Source organism: Pristiophorus japonicus, unplaced genomic scaffold, assembly GCF_044704955.1.
Source record: "Pristiophorus japonicus isolate sPriJap1 unplaced genomic scaffold, sPriJap1.hap1 HAP1_SCAFFOLD_891, whole genome shotgun sequence".
NCBI classification, from domain to species: Eukaryota; Metazoa; Chordata; class Chondrichthyes; family Pristiophoridae; genus Pristiophorus; species Pristiophorus japonicus.
The window spans coordinates 103,588-121,283 of record NW_027254815.1 but is presented as its reverse complement, the minus strand read 5'-3'; the positions used below and the strand labels follow the sequence as shown (position 1 = coordinate 121,283).

Genomic DNA, 17,696 nt, shown 5'->3' with positions numbered 1-17,696 from the left:
TCTATGTCTCTATGTCTCTATGTCTCTATATCTCTATGTCTCTATGTCTCTATGTCTCTATATCTCTATGTCTCTATGTTGCTATGTCTCTATGTCTCTATATCTCTATGTCTCTATGTCTCTATGTCTCTATATCTCTATGTCTCTATGTCTCTATATCTCTATGTCTCTATGTTGCTATGTCTCTATGTCTCTATATCTCTATGTTTCTATGTCTCTATATCTCTATGTCTCTATGTTTCTATGTCTCTATGTCTCTATGTCTCTATGTCTCTATGTCTCTATATCTCTATGTCTCTATGTCTCTATGTCTCTATGTCTCTATATCTCTATGTCTCTATGTCTCTATGTCTCTATGGTGATGATGGTGAATATTGGAGGGATGTGAGTGTCGTGTACATTGTATGTCGTTGTATAAACAGGTGTTTGTTTGTAGGCAGAAGGACAGTGTTGGCAGACCTGTGTCAAAGGGAAATGGATGGAAGTGTGGGCCAGACAGTACTGCTCCCCCTCAGACACAACGTCACTCACCCACTCGAGCTCTTTAACCTGGAGTGGCGGGTGATTCAGAGCAAGGCGCCAAGGTCGATCCTCACCTTCTCGCCAAGCTCGCACTTGCCGTACATCTCCGAGACCTTCAAGGAGCGAGTCAATTTCTCCAGCTCCAGTGCGGAGGTGTCCCTGAAACACTTGCAGCTGGAGGACGAAGGCACCTACGAGCTTGAAGTTACCACGTCAGACGGCAAATCTTCAACATGCTCAGTGTATCTGACCGTCAACGGTAAGTTGATTTCACTTCCTTCAATGATCCCAATGCGCTGTTTTATATTCCCCCATCTTACTTCTTCATGTCGTGGCGTCGAAGTTGAGGTGGTTTCTGCTCTGTGCAGGCAGTGCTCCAACTGGTACAAACCGTCTTAAAATCCCCCGGCCTGAGACCCGAAACGTACCCCAGACTGAACGTTGGTTCACTGCAGCCGCTATTTCCCCAAAATAACGGGGAGTCTATTCTCTTCCCCGCCTCCACTCACTCGCTGGGCCCACTGCGTACAGTTGTGGTCAGAGACATGGACCATGTACAGGAGACACATCAAGTCGCTGGAGAAATACCACCAACGATGTCTCCGCAAGATCCTACAAATCCCCTGGGAGGACAGACGCACCAACGTTAGTGTCCTCGACCAGGCCAACATTCCCAGCATCGAAGCACTGACCACACTCGACCAGCTCCGCTGGGCAGGGCCACATTGTCCACATGCTAGACACGAGACTCCCAAAGCAAGCATTCTACTGGGAACTCCTTCACGGCAAGCAAGCCAAAGGTGGGCAGAGGAAACGTTACAGGGACACCCTCAAAGCCTCCCTGATAAAGTGCAACATCCCCACCGACACCTGGGAGTCTCTGGCCAAAGACCGCCCTAAGTGGAGGAAGTGCATCCGGGAGGGCGCTGAGCACCTCGAGTCTCGTCGCCGAGAGCATGCAGAAACCAAGCGCAGGCAGCGGAAGGAGCGTGCGGCAAACCAGTCCCACCCTCCCCTTCCCTCAACCACTGTCTGTCCCACCTGTGACAGGGACTGTGGTTCCCGTATTGGACTGTTCAGTCACCTAAGGACTCCAGTTTAGGGTGGAAGCAAGTCTTCCTCGATTCCGAGGGACTGCCTATGTACAGTAGACACATCAAGTCGCTGGAGATATCTCAGCAACGATGCCTCCGCAAGATCCTGCAAATCCCCTGGGAGGACAGACGCACCAACGTCTGATCATGGACTCAGCTCTGCTCCCCTTCATTGACAATGAGATGACAGCCTTTGCTGCTCCCAGTGCCAGGGTTAGAAACATAGAACATAGAAATTTACAGCGCAGAAGGAGGCCATTTCGGCCTATCATGTCCGTGCCGGCCGACAAAGAGCCGCACGGCCCTTGGTCAGCAGCCTTGAAGGATACGTATAAACCTACGAACAATGAACAATGATTCCAGTGACAGGGTCCCAGTGCCCAGGGTCTCACTGCCCAGTGTCCCAGTGACAGAGTCCCAGTGATAGGGTCCCAGTGACAGGGTCACAGTGCCCAGGATCCCAGTGCCCAGGGTCCCAATGCCCAGGGTCCCAATGCCCAGGGTCCCAGTGACAGGATCCCAGTGACAGGGTCCCAGTGCCCAGGGTCCCAAAGCCCAGGGTCCCAGTGACAGGGTCCCAGTGACAGGATCCCAGTGCCCAGGGTCCCAGTGACAGGGTCCCAGTGCCCAGGGTCTCGGTGCCCAGGGTCCCAGTGACAGGGTCCCAGTGCCCAGGGTCCCAGTAATAGGGTCCCAGTACCCAGTGTCCTTGTGACAGTGTCCCAGTGACAGGGTCCCAGTGCCCAGGGTCTCAGTGACAGGGTCCCAGTGACAGTGTCCCAGTGACAGGGTCACAGTGCCCAGGGTCCCAATGCCCAGGGTCCCAGTGACAGGGTCCCAGTGCCCAGGGTCCCAGTGCCCAGGGCCCCAGTGACAGGGTCCCAGTGACAGGGTCTCAGTGCCCAGGGATCCAGTGCCCAGGGTCCCAGCGACAGGGTCTCAGTGCCCAGAGTCCCAGTGACAGTGCCCCAGTGCCCAGGGTCCCAGTGAGTAGGTCCTAGTGACAGGGTCCCAGTGCCCAGGATCCCAATGCCCAGGTTTCCAGTGACAGTGTCCCAGTGCCTAGGCTCCCAGTGACAGGGTCCCAGTGCCCAGCGTCCCAGTGCCCAGGGTGACAGTGACAGGGTCCCAGTGACAGGGTCCCAGTGCCCAGGGTCCCAGTGCCCAGGGTCCCAGTGACAGGGTCCCAGTGACAGGGTCCCAGTGCCCAGGGCCCCAGTGCCCAGGGTCCCAGTGACAGGGTCACAATGCCCAGGGTCCTAGTGACAGGGTCCCAGTGACAGGGTTCCAGTGACAGGGTCCCAGTGACAGGGTCCCAGTGACAGGGTCCCAGTGACAGGGCTCCAGTGCCCAGGGTCCCGGTGACAGGGCCCCAGTGCCCAGGGTCCCAGTGCCCAGAGTCCCAGTGACAGTATCCCAGTGCCCAGGGTCACAGTGACAGGGTCCCAGTGCCCAGGATCCCAGTGCCCAGGATCCCAGTGCCCAGGGTCCGAGTGTCAGGGTCCCAGTGCCCAGGGTCCCAGTGACAGTGTCCCAGTGACAGGGTCCCACTGCCCAGGGTCCCAGTGACAGGGTCCCAGTGACAGTGTCCCAGTGACAGGGTCCCAGTGCCCAGGGTCCCAGTGACAGGGTCCCAGTGCCCAGGGTCCCAGTGCCCAAGATCCCAGTGACAGAGTCCCAGTGACAGGGTCCCAGTTCCCAGGGTCCCAATGACAGGGTTCCAGTGCCCACGGTCCCAGTGCCCAGGGTCCCAGTGACAGTGTCTCAGTTCCCAGAGTCCCAGTGACAGGGTCTCAGTGCCCAGGGTCCCAGTTCCCAGGGTTCCAGTGCCCAGAGTCCCAGTGACAGTGTCTCAGTGCCCAGCATCCCAGTGCCCACGGTCACAGTGACAAAGTCCCAGTGACAGGGTCCCAGTGCCCAGGGTCCCAGTGACAGGGTCCCACTGACAGGGTCCCAGTGTTCAGGGTCCCAGTGACAGGGTTCCAGTGCCCAGGGTCCTAGTGACAGGGTTCCAGTGACAGGGTCCCACTGCCCAGGGTCCCAGTGCCCAGAGTCCCAGTGACAGTGTCCCAGTGCCCAGGGTCCCAGTGCCCAGGATCCCAGTGCCTAGGGACCCAGTGCCCAGGGTCCCAGTGACAGTGTCCCAGTGACAAGGTCCTAGTGCCCATGGTCCCAATGCCCAGGGTGCCAGTGACAGGGTCCCAGAGCCCAGGGTCCCAGTGACAGGGCCCCAGTGCCCAGCGTCCCAGTGCACAGAGTCCCAGTGCACAGAGTCCCAGTGCCCAGGGTCCCAATGCCCAGGGTCCCAGTGACAGGGTCCCAGTGACAGGGTCCCAGTGCCTAGGGTCACAGTGCCCAGAGTCCCAGTGACAGTGTCTCAGTGCCCAGGGTCACAGTGACAGGATCCTAGTGGCCAGGGTCCCAGTGCCCAGGGTCCCAGTGCCCAGGATCCCAGTGCCCAGGGTCCCAGTGATAGGGTCCCAGTGTCCCGGTGGCAGTGTCCCGGTGACAGGGTCCCAGTGCCCAGGGTCCCAGTGACAGGGTCCCAGTGCCCAGTGTCCCACTGCCCAGAATCCCAGTGCCCAGTGTCCCAGTGCCCAGAGTCCCAGTGACAGTGTCCCAGTGCCCAGGGTCCCAGTGCCCAGGATCCCAGTGACCAGGGTCCCAGTGCCCAGTGTCCCAGTGCCCAGGGTCACAGTGACAGGGTCCCAGTGCCCAGGGTCCCAGTGACAGACTCCCAGTGCCCAGGATCACAGTGACAGTGTCCCAGTGCCCAGGGTCACAGTGATAGGGTCCCTGTGCCCAGGGTCCCAGCGCCCAGGGTCCTAGTGCCCAAGGTCCCAGTGCCCAGGGTCCCAGTGCCCAGAGTCACAGTGACAGGGTCCCAGTGCCCAGGGTCACAGTGACAGGGTCCCAGTGCCCAGGATCCCAGTGCCCAGGGTCCCAGTGCCCAGGGTCACAGTGACAGGGTCCCAGTGCCCAAGGTCCCAGTGCCCAGGGTCACAGTGCCCAAGGTCCCAGTGCCCAGGGTCCCAGTGACAGACTCCCAGTGCCCAGGAACACAGTGACAGTGGCCCAGTGCCCAGGGTCACAGTGATAGGGTCCCAGTGCCCAGGGTCCCAGCGCCCAGGGTCCTAGTGCCCAGGGTCCCAGTGCCCAGAGTCACAGTGACAGGGTTAAAGTGCCCAGGGTCACAGTGACAGGGTCCCAGTGCCCAGGATCCCAGTGCCCAGCGTGCCAGTGCCCAGCGTCACAGTGACAGGGTCCCAGTGCCCAGGGTCCCAGCGCCCAGGGTCCTAGTGCCCAAGGTCCCAGTGCTCAGGGTCCCAGTGCCCAGAGTCACAGTGACAGCGTCAAAGTGCCCAGGGTCACAGTGACAGTGTCACAGTGCCCAAGGTCCCAGTGCCCAGGGTCCCAGTGCCCAGGGTCCCAGTGCCCAGGGTCCCAGTGCCCAGGGTACCAGTGCCCAGGGTTTAACAGCTGATTCTCCCCCTCCCAACCTCTTGTGAATCCCCTCCATGCTCCTGGTCTGTGGAATTTTGGGATAGAGCCGTTTTCCAGCTGCAGATATCAATAAAGTGGAAAACTTTAATTCCAGAAATGACCTGTGACTACAGGAAGATTGCGGGCTAACTTTACGCTAACTTCCCGGTGGGGAATCGCACAGGATTGGAGGGAGTAGGTCGTCCTGCCCTGCCCAGTCCAGTGCAGACCAATATTGGGCGTGGTGTGAGCCCACGGTCACTCCCCAGCCCATCACTTTCCCCGACGGGCGAGCTGGGTTAGAATGACAGCCTGGATCCCGTGTGCGGTGCATTCTAATACTCTCCTCCTCTCTGTGTGTCTTTCTGTGCACAGTCGCTGTGTCCGTTCCACAAGTCGACAGTGTCCCATTGGCTCCTCAGGCGGGAGATAATGTGACCCTGCAGTGCTCTGTCCTGGAGGGTAACCACGTACAATACAGCTGGTACCAGTGTGACGTGCCTCTGTCCGGCGGAGACAACTACCTGCTGGTCCACAACAACAGCTCGCTGACCCTGCTAAACGTACAGAGCACCGACGTCGGCTCCTACACGTGTCGCACCAGGAACCGTATCAGCAGCAAACACACCGACTTTGTCCTCCAGCTCTGCTGTAAGTGTCTCGCCCTCCTCTGCGGCCTCTGACCATGGCTGGTCTCCCTCACGGGCCGAGTGCGCGATGCCAAGCCTGCCTTACACCAGCCATTGCACGTACAGTTATGTCCATTAGTGGAACTGCTTATGATTGGCTGTAAGTTTAAGGGTGTGGCTGCCTCTATTACATGTTGCAAGGTGTAGCTATACTGACACTTCCACGGAACTGTAAAGTGATTTCACCATATCCTTGACACCACATTGAGAGCACAACCCGTGACCCTTGACACCACATTGACAGTATAACTCGGTGACCCTTGACACCACATTGACAGTAGAACCCCATGACCCTTGACACCACATTGATAGTAGAACTCTGTGACCCTTGACCCCACATTGACAGTAGAACCCCCATGACCCTTGACACCACATTGACAGTATAAACTCGTGACCCTTGACCCCACATTGACAGTAGAACCCTCATGACCCTTGACACCACATTGACGGTATAAACTCGTGACCCTTGACCCCACATTGACAGTAGAACCCCATGGCCCTTGACCCCATATTGACAGTAGAACCCCATGACCCTTGAAACATAGAAACATAGAAAATAGGTGCAGGAGCAGGCCATTCGGCCCTTCGAGCCTGCACCACCATTCAATAAGATCATGGCTGATCATTCCCTCAGTACCCCTTTCCTGCTTTCTCTCCATATCCCTTGATCCCTTTACCCGTAAGGGCCATATCTAACTCCCTTTTGAATATATCCAATGAACTGGCATCAACAACTCTCTGCGGTAGAGAATTCCACAGGTTAACAACTGTCTGAGTGAAGAAGTTTCTCCTCATCTCGGTCCTAAATGGCTTACCCCTTATCCTTAGACTGTGTCCCCTGGTTCTGGACTTCCCCAACATCGGGAACATTCTTCCTGCATTAAACCTGTCCAGTCCCATCAGAATTTTATATGTTTCTATGAGATTCCCTCTCATCCTTCTCAACTCCATTGAATACAGGCCCAGTCGATCCAGTCTCTCCTCATAAGTCAGTCCAGCCATCCCGGGAATCAGTCTGGTGAACCTTCGCTGCACTCCCTCAATAGCAAGAACGTCCTTCCTCAGATTAGGAGATCAAAACTGAACACAATATTCCAGGTGAGACCTCACCAAGGCCCTGTACAACTGCAGTAAGACCTCCCTGCTCCTATAATCAAATCCTCTCGCTATGAAGGCCAACACGCCATTTGCCTTCTTCACAGCCTGCCACATTGACAGTATAACCACGTGACCCTTGACATCACATTGACAGTATAACCTCGTGATCCTTGACACCACATTGACAGTATAACCCAGTGACTCTTGACCCCAAATTGACAGTAGAATCCCGTGACCCTTGACCCCACATTGACAGTAGAATCCCGTGACCCTTGACCCCACATTGACAGTAGAGTCCCGTGACCCTTGACACCATATTGACAGTATAACCTCGTGACCCTTGACCCCACATTGACAGTAGAATCCCGTGACCCTTGACCCCACATTGACAGTAGAATCCCGTGACCCTTGACACCACATTGAGAGTATAACCCTGTGACCCTTGACCCCATATTGACAGTATAACCCCTGTGACCCTTGACACCACATTGATAGAATAACCCGTAAACCTTGAACCGATCCCAGTCAGCCTAACCAATTATTGGAAAAAATTCTGAACGACAGGATTTAGAAAGATCGTATCTGAATAACGATTGAATTTTTCGAGGAGGTAACCAGGAGGGTCGATGAGGGCAGTGTGTTTGATGTAGTGTATATGGATTTTAGCACGGCCTTTGATAAGGTCCCACATGGCAGATTGGTCACGAAGGTAAAAGCCCCTGGGATCCAGGGCAAAGTGACAAGTTGGATCCAAAATTGTCTAGAGGCAGGAAGCAAAGGATAATGGTCGATGGGTGTTTCTGTGACTGGAAGGATGTTTCCAGTGGGACCTAGACTTGAATATAGAGAGTATGATTAAGAAGTTTGCAGATGATACTAAAATCGGCTGTGTGGTTGATAATGAAGAAGAAAACTGTGGACTTTGGTTCTGTCTTCACGAAGGAAGACACAAATAACCTTCCGAATGTACGAGGGGTCAATGGGTCTAGTGAGAAGGAGGAACTGAAGGAAAGGCGGGAAATTGTGTTAGGGAAATTGATGGGAATGAAGGCCGATAAATCCCCGGGGCCTGATAGTCTGCATCCCAGAGTTCTTAAGGAAGTGGCTCTAGAAATAGTGGATGCATTGGTGATCATTTTCCAACAGTCTATCGGCTCTGGATCAGTTCCTATGGACTGGAGGGTAGCTAATGTAACACCACTTTTTAAAAAGGGAGGGAGAGAGAAAAGGGGTAATTATAGACCGGTTAGTCTGACATCAGTGGTGGGGAAAATGTTGGAATCAATTATTAAGGACGAAATAGCTGTGCATTTGGAAAGCAGTGACAGGATGAAAGGGAAATCATGCTTGACGAATCTTCTGGAATTTTTTGAGGATGTAACTAGTAGAGTGGACAAGGGAGAACCAGTGTATGTGGTGTATTTGGACTTTCAAAAGGCTTTTGACAAGGTTCCACACAAGAGATTAGTGTGCAAAATCAAAGCACATGGTATTGGGGGTAATGTACTGACGTGGATAGAGAACTGGTTGGCAGACAGGAAGCAGAGAGTCGGGATAAATGGGTCCTTTTCAGAATGACAGGCAGTGACTAGTGGAGTGCCACAGGGTTCAGTGCTGGGACCCCAGCTCTTTACAATATTCATTAACGATTTAGATGAAGGAATTGAGTGTAATATCTCCAAGTTTGCAGATGACACTAAGCTGGGTGGCGGTGTGAGCTGTGAGGGGGATGCTAAGAGGCTGCAGGGTGACTTGGACAGGTTAGGTGAGTGGGCAAATGCATGGCAGATGCAGTATAATGTGGATAAATGTGAGGTTATCCACTTTGGGGGCAAAAACAGGAAGGCAGAATATTATCTGAATGGCAGCAGATTAGGAAAAGGGGAGGTGCAACGAGACCTGGGTGTCATGGTACATCAGTCATTGAAAGTTGGCATGCAGGTACAGCAGGCGGTTAAGAAGGCAAATGGTATGTTGGCCTTCATAGCGAGGGGATTTGAGTATAGGAGCAGGGAGGTCTTACTAAAGTTGTACAGGGCCTTGGTGAGGCCTCACCTGGAGTATTGTGTACAGTTTTGGTCTCCTAATCTGAGGAAGGACATTCTTGCTATTGAGGGAGTGCAGCGAAGGTTCACCAGACTGATTCCTGGGATGGCAGGACTGACATATGAGGAGAGACTGGATCGACTGGGCCTGTATTCACTGGAGTTTAGAAGGATGAGAGAGGTTCTCATCAAAACGTATAAAATTCTGATGGGACTGGACAGGTTAGATGCAGGAAGAATGTTCCCGATGTTTGGGAAGTCCAGAACCAGGGGACATAGTCTGAGGATAAGGGGTAGGCCATTTAGGACTGAGATGAGGAGAAACTTCTTCACTCAGAGATTTGTTAACCTGTGGAATTCCCTGCCGCAGAGAGTTGTTGAGGCCAGTTCATTGGATATATTCAAGAGGGAGTTAGATATGGCCCTTACGGCTAAAGGGATCAAGGGGTATGGAGAGAAAGCAGGAAAGGGGTACTGAGGTTGAATGATCAGCCATGATCTTATTGAATGGTGGTGCAGGCTCGAAGGGCTGAATGGCCTACTCCTGCACCTATTTTCTATGTTTCTATGGACTGCAGGAAGATATCGATGGACTGGTCAGGTGGGCAGAACAGTGGCAAATGGAGTTTAATCCGGAGAAGTGTGAGGTAATGCATTTGGGGAGGGCTAACAAGGCAAGGGAATACACATTAAATGGTAGGACACTGAGGTGTAGAGGAACAGAGGGACCTGGGAGAGCAGGTCCACAGATCCCTGAAGGTTGCAGGCCAGGTGGATAAGGTGGTTAAGAAAGCATACGGAATACTTGCCTTTATTAGCCGAGGCATAGAATACAAGAGCAGGTAGGTTATGCTTGAACTGTATAAACACTGGTTAGGCCACAGCTGGAGTACTGCGTGTAGTTCTGGTCATATTACAGGAAAGATGTGATTGCACTGGAGAGGGTGCAGAGGAGATTTACCAGGATGTTGCCGGGTGTGGAGAGTTTTAGCGATGAGGAAAAATTGGAGAGGCTGGGGTTGTTTTCTTTGGATCAGAGGAGGCTGAGGGGAGACCTGATTGAGGTGTATAAAATGATGCGGGACCTGGATAGAGTGGATAGGACGGACCTGTTTCCCTTGGCAGAGGGGTCAACAACCAGGGAGCATAGATTGAAAGTAATTGGGGGGAGATTTAGAGGGGATTTGAGGGGTATTTTTTGCTGTAAATATCTATGATTCTGCCACATTGACAGTATAGGTGCAGCAGATATGGGCACAAGCTGCTTACAGTTGTCCAGCCATTAAAATTATTTGACGAACAAACATCAATATCTCGCAGGCAAAAGTGTGATCAACAAATACTTCCCCCGGCCCCGTCCCCCGCCATTAATACTGCGGGCCTTAGCTTTTCACTGTATGTAGGAATGACTTCGATGACAGAATAGAAAGCTGTTGATCCAAGTTCGCTGACACAGTTAGGTGGCACAGTAGATGCTGTTTCTCCAGTGACTTGAGGTGTCTACTGTACATGGTCCATGTCTCTGAGCCATACAGCAGGGCGGGTATCACTACAGCCCTGTAGACCATGAGCTTGGTGGGAGATTTGAGGGCCTGGTCTTCAAACACTCTTTTCCTCAGGCGGCCGAAGGCTGCACTGGCGCACTGGGAGAGGTGTTGGATCTTGTCATCGCTGATAAGAGGCTCCCGAGGTCTGGGAAATGGTCCACGTTGTCCAGGTTCTCATAATAGACTGTTCAGCTTCCTGAGGTCTTATTTTAAGAGTATAAACAAGTCTTCCTCGATTCCAAGGAACTGCCTACAAACATAGAAACATATAAAATAGGTGCAGGAGTAGGTCATTCGGCCCTTCGAGCCTGCACCACCATTCAATAAGATCATGGCTGATCATTCCCTCAGTAACCCTTTCCTGCTTTCTCTCCATACCCCTTGATTCCTTTAGCCGTAAGGGCCACATCTAACTCCCTTTTGATGAATTGGCCTCAACAACTTTCTGTGGTAGAGAATTCCACAGGTTCACAATTCTCTGAGTGAAGAAGTTTCTCCTCATCTCGGTCCTAGATGGCTTACCCCTTATCCTTAGACTGTGACCCCCTGGTTCTGGACTTCCCCAACATCGGGAACATTCTTCCTGCATCTAACCTGTCCAAACCCGTCAGAATTTTATATTTTTCTATGAGATCCCCTCTCATTCTTCTAAACTCCAGTGAATACAGGCCCAGTCGATCCAGTCTCTCTTCATATGTCAGTCCTGCCATCCTGGTAATTAGTCTGGTGAACCTTCGCTGCTCTCCCTCAATAGCAAGAACGTCCTTCCTCAGATTAGGAGACCAAAACTGAACACAATATTCCAGGTGAGGCCTCACTAAGGCCCTGTACAACTGCAGTAAGACCTCCCTGCTCCTATACTCAAATCCTCTCGCTATGAAGGGCAACATACCATTTGCCTTCTTCACCGCCTGCTGTACCTGCATGCCAACTTTCAATGACTGATGTACCATGACACCCAGGTCTCGTTGCACCTCCCCTTTTCCTAATCTGTCACCATTCAGATAATAATCTGACTTCCTGTTTTTACCCCCAAAGTGGATAACCTCACATTTATCCACATTATACTGCATCTGCCATGCATTGGCCCAATCACCTAACCTGTCCAAGTCACCCTGCAGCCTCTTAGCATCCTCCTCACAGCTCACACCGCCACCCAGCTTAGTGTCTATGATGATAACAGTAGATGGAAGTGAAACTCAGGTAACTGGAGGTCAGCGTGGCCAAATGTGAAGTCATTCACGCTGCTACTAAGAATGATGTATCGGAGTGTTTTCTAAGTGGTGAGGAGCTGGGAACGGTGGAGGGGCAGGCAGGTTGTTGGGTCCCAGTAAAGGCTAGTGCGCGGGTACAGAACATAATTGAAAGTGGATGGAGGTGTTTATCACACAGGGGGCTGGAATACAAAGGGGTGGATGGTAGGCTCAGACCCTGTCTGGAGTCACTGCGTTCAGTCCTGGACCCCGCCCCACAGGGAGGATATATCGGCCTTGGACTGGGAGCATTGCACAATGACCAGACTGATACCAAGCTCAACGTTAGTGTCCTCGACCAGGCCAACATCCCCAGCATCGAAGCACTGACCACACTCGACCAGCTCCGCTGGGCAGGGCCACATTGTTCGCATGCCCCCGACACGAGACTCCCAAAGCAAGCGCTCTACTCGGAGCTCCTTCACGGCAAACGAGCCAAAGGTGGGCAGAGGAAACGTTACAGGGACACCCTCAAAGCCTCCCTGATAAAGTGCAACATCCCCACCGACACCTGGGAGTCCCTGGCCAAAGACCACCCTAAGTGGAGGAAGTGCATCCGGGAGGGCGCTGAGCACCTCGAGTCTCATCACCGAGAGCATGCAGAAACCAAGCGCAGGCAGCGGAAGGAGCGTGCGGCAAACCAGTCCCACCCTCCCCTTCCCTCAACCACTGTCTGTCCCACCTGTGACAGGGACTGTGGTTCCCGTATTGGGCTGTTCAGCCACCTAAGGACTCACTTTTAGAGTGGGAGCAAGTCTTCCTCGATTCCGAGGGACTGTCTGTGATGATAACATTACCAGTTCGTCCACCAGGCTCACAACCACCTGCCCCATCGTGGATCCCCCGAACCCTACTGGCTGGGGTTTTATTGAATCTTGTGATCATCACGTGACTGGCGAAGCCCCTCCCATCTCAACAGCTCCACTCACAGGTGGACACATTAAGGTAGTGGAGACCTGGAACCTGTTGAGGCTGGGGTCAATGGAGTATTTCAGGACCGAGATTCACAGACTTGTGCCAGCCAAGTGCATTAACGTTTATGGAACCAAGTCGGGTAAATGGAGTTGAGATACAGATCAGCCACAGATCATTGGAATGATCGAGGGGCTGAATGGCCTCCTGCTTTTGAGAGGAGGCCATGATGTGGATGAGTACTGGATCATAAGGGATGTTTAGAACAGACGTTCGTAGAATCACAGAAAGCACGGAAAGAGGCCATTCGGCCCATCATGTCTGTGCCGGCTGACCAATAGCTATCCAGCCTAATCCCACTTTCCCGCTCTGGGTCCATAGCCCTGTAGGTTACGGCACTTCAGGGGCACATCCAGATACTGTTTAAATGTGCTGAGGGTTTCTGCCTCTACCACCCTTTCAGGCCGTGAGTTCCAGACCCCCACCACCCTCTGGGTGAAGACATTTCCCCACAAATCCCCTCTAAACCTCCCCCCAATTACTTTAAATCTCTGCCCCCTGGTTGTTGACCCCTCTGCCAAGGGAAACAGGTCCTTCCTATCCACTCTATCCAGGCCCCTCATCATTTTATACACCTCAATCAGGTCTCTCCTCAGCCTCCTCTGATCCAAAGAAAACAACCCCAGCCTATCCAATCTTTCCTTATCGCTAAAACTCTCCCGTCCCGGCAACATCCTGGTAAATCTCCTCTGTACCCTCTCCAGTGCAATCACATCTTTCCTGCAATGTGGTGACCAGAACTGCACGCAGTACTCCAGCTGTGGCCTAACCTCCAGTTCAAGCAGAACCTCCCTGTCCTTGTATTCCTGGTTCTCTGAATATACAATACTTTGCCGACAGTAGAGACTGATAAAATTCAAAAAGGACTGAATAATGACCTAAAGAATGGTTGAGCTGGAAATAAGGTTTAGTCTTGGCCGGAAGCAGATAATGGAACTGTATATTTCAAAAAGTTCTCAGTTCAGTAAAGGCGAACCGAGCGGCCTGTGGTGAGATCTCGCGGGCTCTGTGACTGTACTCATTATTTACTAAATTATTCCATTCTAAAGCAGCAAACGCAAGGCCTGCAGGCTATGGCTACATGGGGTATGGCGGATATCCAGGCTACTTGGGCTACATTATCATCATTGTGCTGTGTTGTCGGAGAAAGAAACCAGTGTTGAAAGCCTACGACGAGAGTGGTATGTATCAAGTAATAAAGGTACATACGACCACCGAGATATTATTCAGTATGTTTACAACAGTGAGGGATTAAAAGCTGCCACTCAGTGAGCAGTACCATCGTCTCTGAGTCAGAAGGTTGTGGGTTTAAGTCCCACTCCACGGACTGCAGGCCGACACTCCCAGTGCAGTACTGAGGGAGTGCCGCACTGTCGGAGGGGCAGTACTGTGGGAGCGCCGCACTGTCGGAGGGGCAGTACTGAGGGAGTGCCGCACTGTCGGAGGGGCAGTACTGAGGGAGTGCCGCACTGTCGGAGGGGCAGTACTGAAGGAGTGCCGCACTGTCGGAGGGGCAGTACTGAGGGAGTGCCGCAGTGTCGGAGGGGCAGTACTGAGGGAGTGCCGCACTGTGGGAGGGGCAGTACTGTGGGAGTGCCGCACTGTCGGAGGGGCAGTACTGAGGGAGTGCCGCACTGTCGGAGGGGCAGTACTGAGGGAGTGCCGCACTGTCGGAGGGTCAGTACAGAGGGAGTGCCGCAGTGTCGGAGGGGCAGTACTGAGGGAGTGCCGCAGTGTTGGAGGGGCAGTACTGAGGGAGTGCCGCACTGTCGGAGGGGCAGTACTGAGGGAATGCTGCACTGTCGGAGGGGCAGTACTGAGGGAGTGCCGCACTGTCGGAGGGGCAGTACTGAGGGAGTGCCGCACTGTCGGAGGGGCAGTACTGAGGGAGTGCCGCACTGTCGGAGGGGCCGTTAAACCGAGGCCCTGTCTACCCTCAGGTGGATGTAAAATATCCCGTGACACTATTTTGAAGAGCGGGCGAGTTTTTAATATCTATCCCTCAATCAACATAACAATAAGCAGATTATCTGGTGACTGTCGCGTTGCTGTTTGTGGGATCTTGCTGTGCGCAAATTGGCTGCCGCGTTTCCCATAGTACAACAGCGACTACACTCCTAAATGTATTTATTTGGCTGTAAAGCGCTTTGGGACATCGTGAGGTCATTAAATGTGCCGTGTAAATGTAAGTTCTTTAATGACTGGGTCGATTGGGACTGTCCGCTATCTAATCTTGATCCGCTCTCTTTGTCTCAGCAGTAATTTATGAAAATAGCCAAATTGGCCAAAAGCCGTCTCTGACTCGCCCAGCTCAGCCCAAGATGACGGGCAATGTGCGAAGGACCGACAGAAGGGGAAGATAATCGGTTCATCGGAAAGCGTCGAGAACTTCAAATTGGCAGAGCGAGATATCTGGGACTATGCGGGAGGGGGGGTTTAATGCAACCGGCCTCTGCTTGCTGTGTGTTTGTTCGCACTTTCATGTTCCATTCACCAGTCAGTTTGTAGACATTCGGGGTTTAGTTTCACTCTGCTGCAATTATCAGAGTCAATGTCAATTCTAGTTTTGTTTAAAACGATAAGCAGGGAAAGTTCTCCGCACATTATCCAGGCTGTTCCACACAGCACAGATCACGCCTCACAGTGTGAGGACTGGATCCTTTAGAAGCAAAGTGCCGAATGAAATTGTGGATGGCTCTGACGCCCTGAGATCTACCTCCTTGTATTATAGTCCCCTAGATACACAGGCCGGCATTCCATGTGCTGTTTTGATTATTTCCTGTAACTGTCCATGATATTTTAATGATTGATGTACATAGAAACATAGAAACATAGACAATAGGTGCAGGAGTAGGCCATCCGGCCCTTCGAGCCTGCACCACCATTCAATATGACCATGGCTGATCATTCACCTCAGTACCCCTTTCCTGCTTTCTCTCCATACCCTCTGATCCCTTTAGCCGTAAGGGCCACATCTAATTCCCTCTTGAATATATCCAATGAACTGGCCTCAACAACTCTCTGCGGTCGGGAATTCCACAGGTTCACCACTCTCTGAGTGAAGAAGTTTCTCCTCATCTGGGTCCTAACTGGCCTGTCCCTTATCCTTGGACTGTGACCCCGAGTCACTTTCGACCTCTATTGTTTGTTGCTTTTCACCATTCTACACTTTGTAGGTCCAAGCCAGTGACCTCACATTCGCCTTTATTGAAATAAATGTCGGCCGTTCACCGAACCGATCAATATCTCTCTGGTAAATTTGTGTGTCCATCTACACTGCTTACAATGCCGCCTATCTTTGTGTCATCGGCAAACGTTGATATAGACCTCTCTCGTGTGTCATCTAAGTCGTTAATTAATACACCATCACAGGCAGTCCCTCGGAATCGAGGAAGACTTGCTTCCACTCTAACAGTGAGTCCTGAGGTGGCTGAACAGTCCAATACGAGAACCACAGTCCCTGTTACAGGTGGGACAGACAGTGGTCGAGGGAAGGGGAGGGTGGGACTGGTTTGCCGCACACTCCTTCCGCTGCCTGCACTTGACCTCTTCACACTCTTTGCGTTGAGACTCGAGGTGCTCAGTGCCCTCCTGGATACACTTTCTCCACCTCGGGCGGTCTGCGGCCAGGGTCTCCCAGGTGTCGGTGGGGATGTTGCACTTTACCAGGGAGGCTTTGAGGGTGTCCCTGTAACGTTTCCACTGCCCACCTTTGACTCGTTTACCATGAAGGAGCTCCGCATAAAGCATTTGCTTTGGGAATCTCGTCTCTGGCATGTGGACAATGCGGCCCTGCCCAGCAGAGCTGGTCAAGTGCGGTCAGTGCTTCGATGCTGGGGATGTTGGCCTGGTCGAGGACACTAACGTTGGTGCGTCTGTCCTCCCAGGGGATTTGTAGGATCTTGCGGAGACATCGTTGGTGGTATTTCTCCAGCGACTTGAGGTGTCTACTGTACATGGTCCATGTCTCTGAGCCATACAGGAGGGCGGGTATCACTACAGCCCTGTAGACCATGAGCTTGGTGGGAGATTTGAGGGCCTGGTCTTCAAACACTCTTTTCCTCAGAGGCCGAAGTGAATAGTTGAGACCTGAACACAGATGCTTACAGGACACCACGAATCACATCCTGCCCATTATCCCCACGGTCTATCTCCTGCCAGGTCAATAAGGTGCCTTCAGTTCCATGGGCTTCAACTTCAGCTAACTACATCAAAAACTTGTATCTATACAACACCTTTAACGTAGCAAAACATCCCAAGGTGCTCCACAGGAGTGTTTTAAGTCAAAACAAATATCACCATCATAGGCAGTCCCTCGAACCAGGAGGACTTGGTTCCACGAGTTCACAGATGTTTCAATGAAGGACCCGATGTTCCAGACCCTGAACTCCAGGGCTGGAAGATGCCTGTGGGTGGATTGTTTAACGTGGGGTGACCGTTGTACACCAGCCACCACACGGGCTTGACAGAGCGAGGTCTTGGTCCAGGGGCAAGGGTTAACCAGGACCACTGGAGACCTGCTCTGCTGCACGGACCCAGTGCGCACATATCGCAGTGTGGGCTGGTCCTGGGTCCCTGGGCCCTCGCCCCTCCTGGGCTCCGTACCCTCATTCACCCCGATCTCTCGCCGTTCCTCCGCCCCGATCTCTCGCCCCTCCTCCGCCCCGATCTCTCGCCGTTCCTCCGCCCCGATCTCTCGCCCCTCCTCCGCCCCGATCTCTCGCCCCTCCTCCGCCCCGATCTCTCGATACTCCTCCGCCCCGATCTCTCGCCCCTCCTCCGCCCCGATCTCTCGATACTCCTCCGCCCCGATCTCTCGCCGCTCCCCCGCCCCGATCTCTCGATACACCTCCGCCCCGATCTCTCACCCCTCCTCCACCCCGATCCCTCGATACTCCTCCGCCCCGATCTCTCGCCCCTCCTCCGCCCCGATCTCTCGATACTCCTCCGCCCCGATCTCTCGCCGCTCCCCCGCCCCGATCTCTCGATACAC

At 53.1% G+C, this 17,696-nt stretch overlaps 1 protein-coding gene across 3 annotated transcripts; it reads left to right on the top strand.

The window, feature by feature from the left end:
• Positions 1–430: 430 nt before the first annotated feature.
• On the top strand, positions 431–15,900 carry LOC139257677 (cell adhesion molecule CEACAM1-like). Of its 3 annotated transcripts, none has more exons than XM_070874568.1 (4): positions 431–781; positions 5,475–5,750; positions 13,756–13,884; positions 14,960–15,900. In XM_070874568.1, the coding sequence occupies exons 1-4, from the start codon at positions 475–477 to the stop codon at positions 15,064–15,066; spliced, it is 819 nt and encodes a 272-aa protein (XP_070730669.1). In that variant the 5' UTR covers positions 431–474; the 3' UTR covers positions 15,067–15,900. The 3 variants fall into 3 exon arrangements, with proteins under 3 accessions (XP_070730669.1, XP_070730668.1, XP_070730667.1); XM_070874567.1 differs by having other exon boundaries at positions 13,753–13,884; positions 14,963–15,900; XM_070874566.1 differs by having other exon boundaries at positions 13,753–13,884.
• The last annotated feature ends 1,796 nt before the right edge of the window (positions 15,901–17,696 follow it).

What these genes read in the sequence shown, in the direction of transcription:
- LOC139257677 (XM_070874566.1), top strand. Translation starts at nt 475, where the DNA reads ATGGATGGAAGTGTGGGCCAGACAGTACTGCTCCCCCTCAGACACAAC. An exon ending in CTTTGTCCTCCAGCTCTGCT is followed by an intron (nt 5,751 to 13,752) that starts GTAAGTGTCTCG and finishes TCCATTCTAAAG; the next exon opens with CAGCAAACGCAAGGCCTGCA. An exon ending in GAAAGCCTACGACGAGAGTG is followed by an intron (nt 13,885 to 14,959) that starts GTATGTATCAAG and finishes TCTTTGTCTCAG; the next exon opens with CAGTAATTTATGAAAATAGC.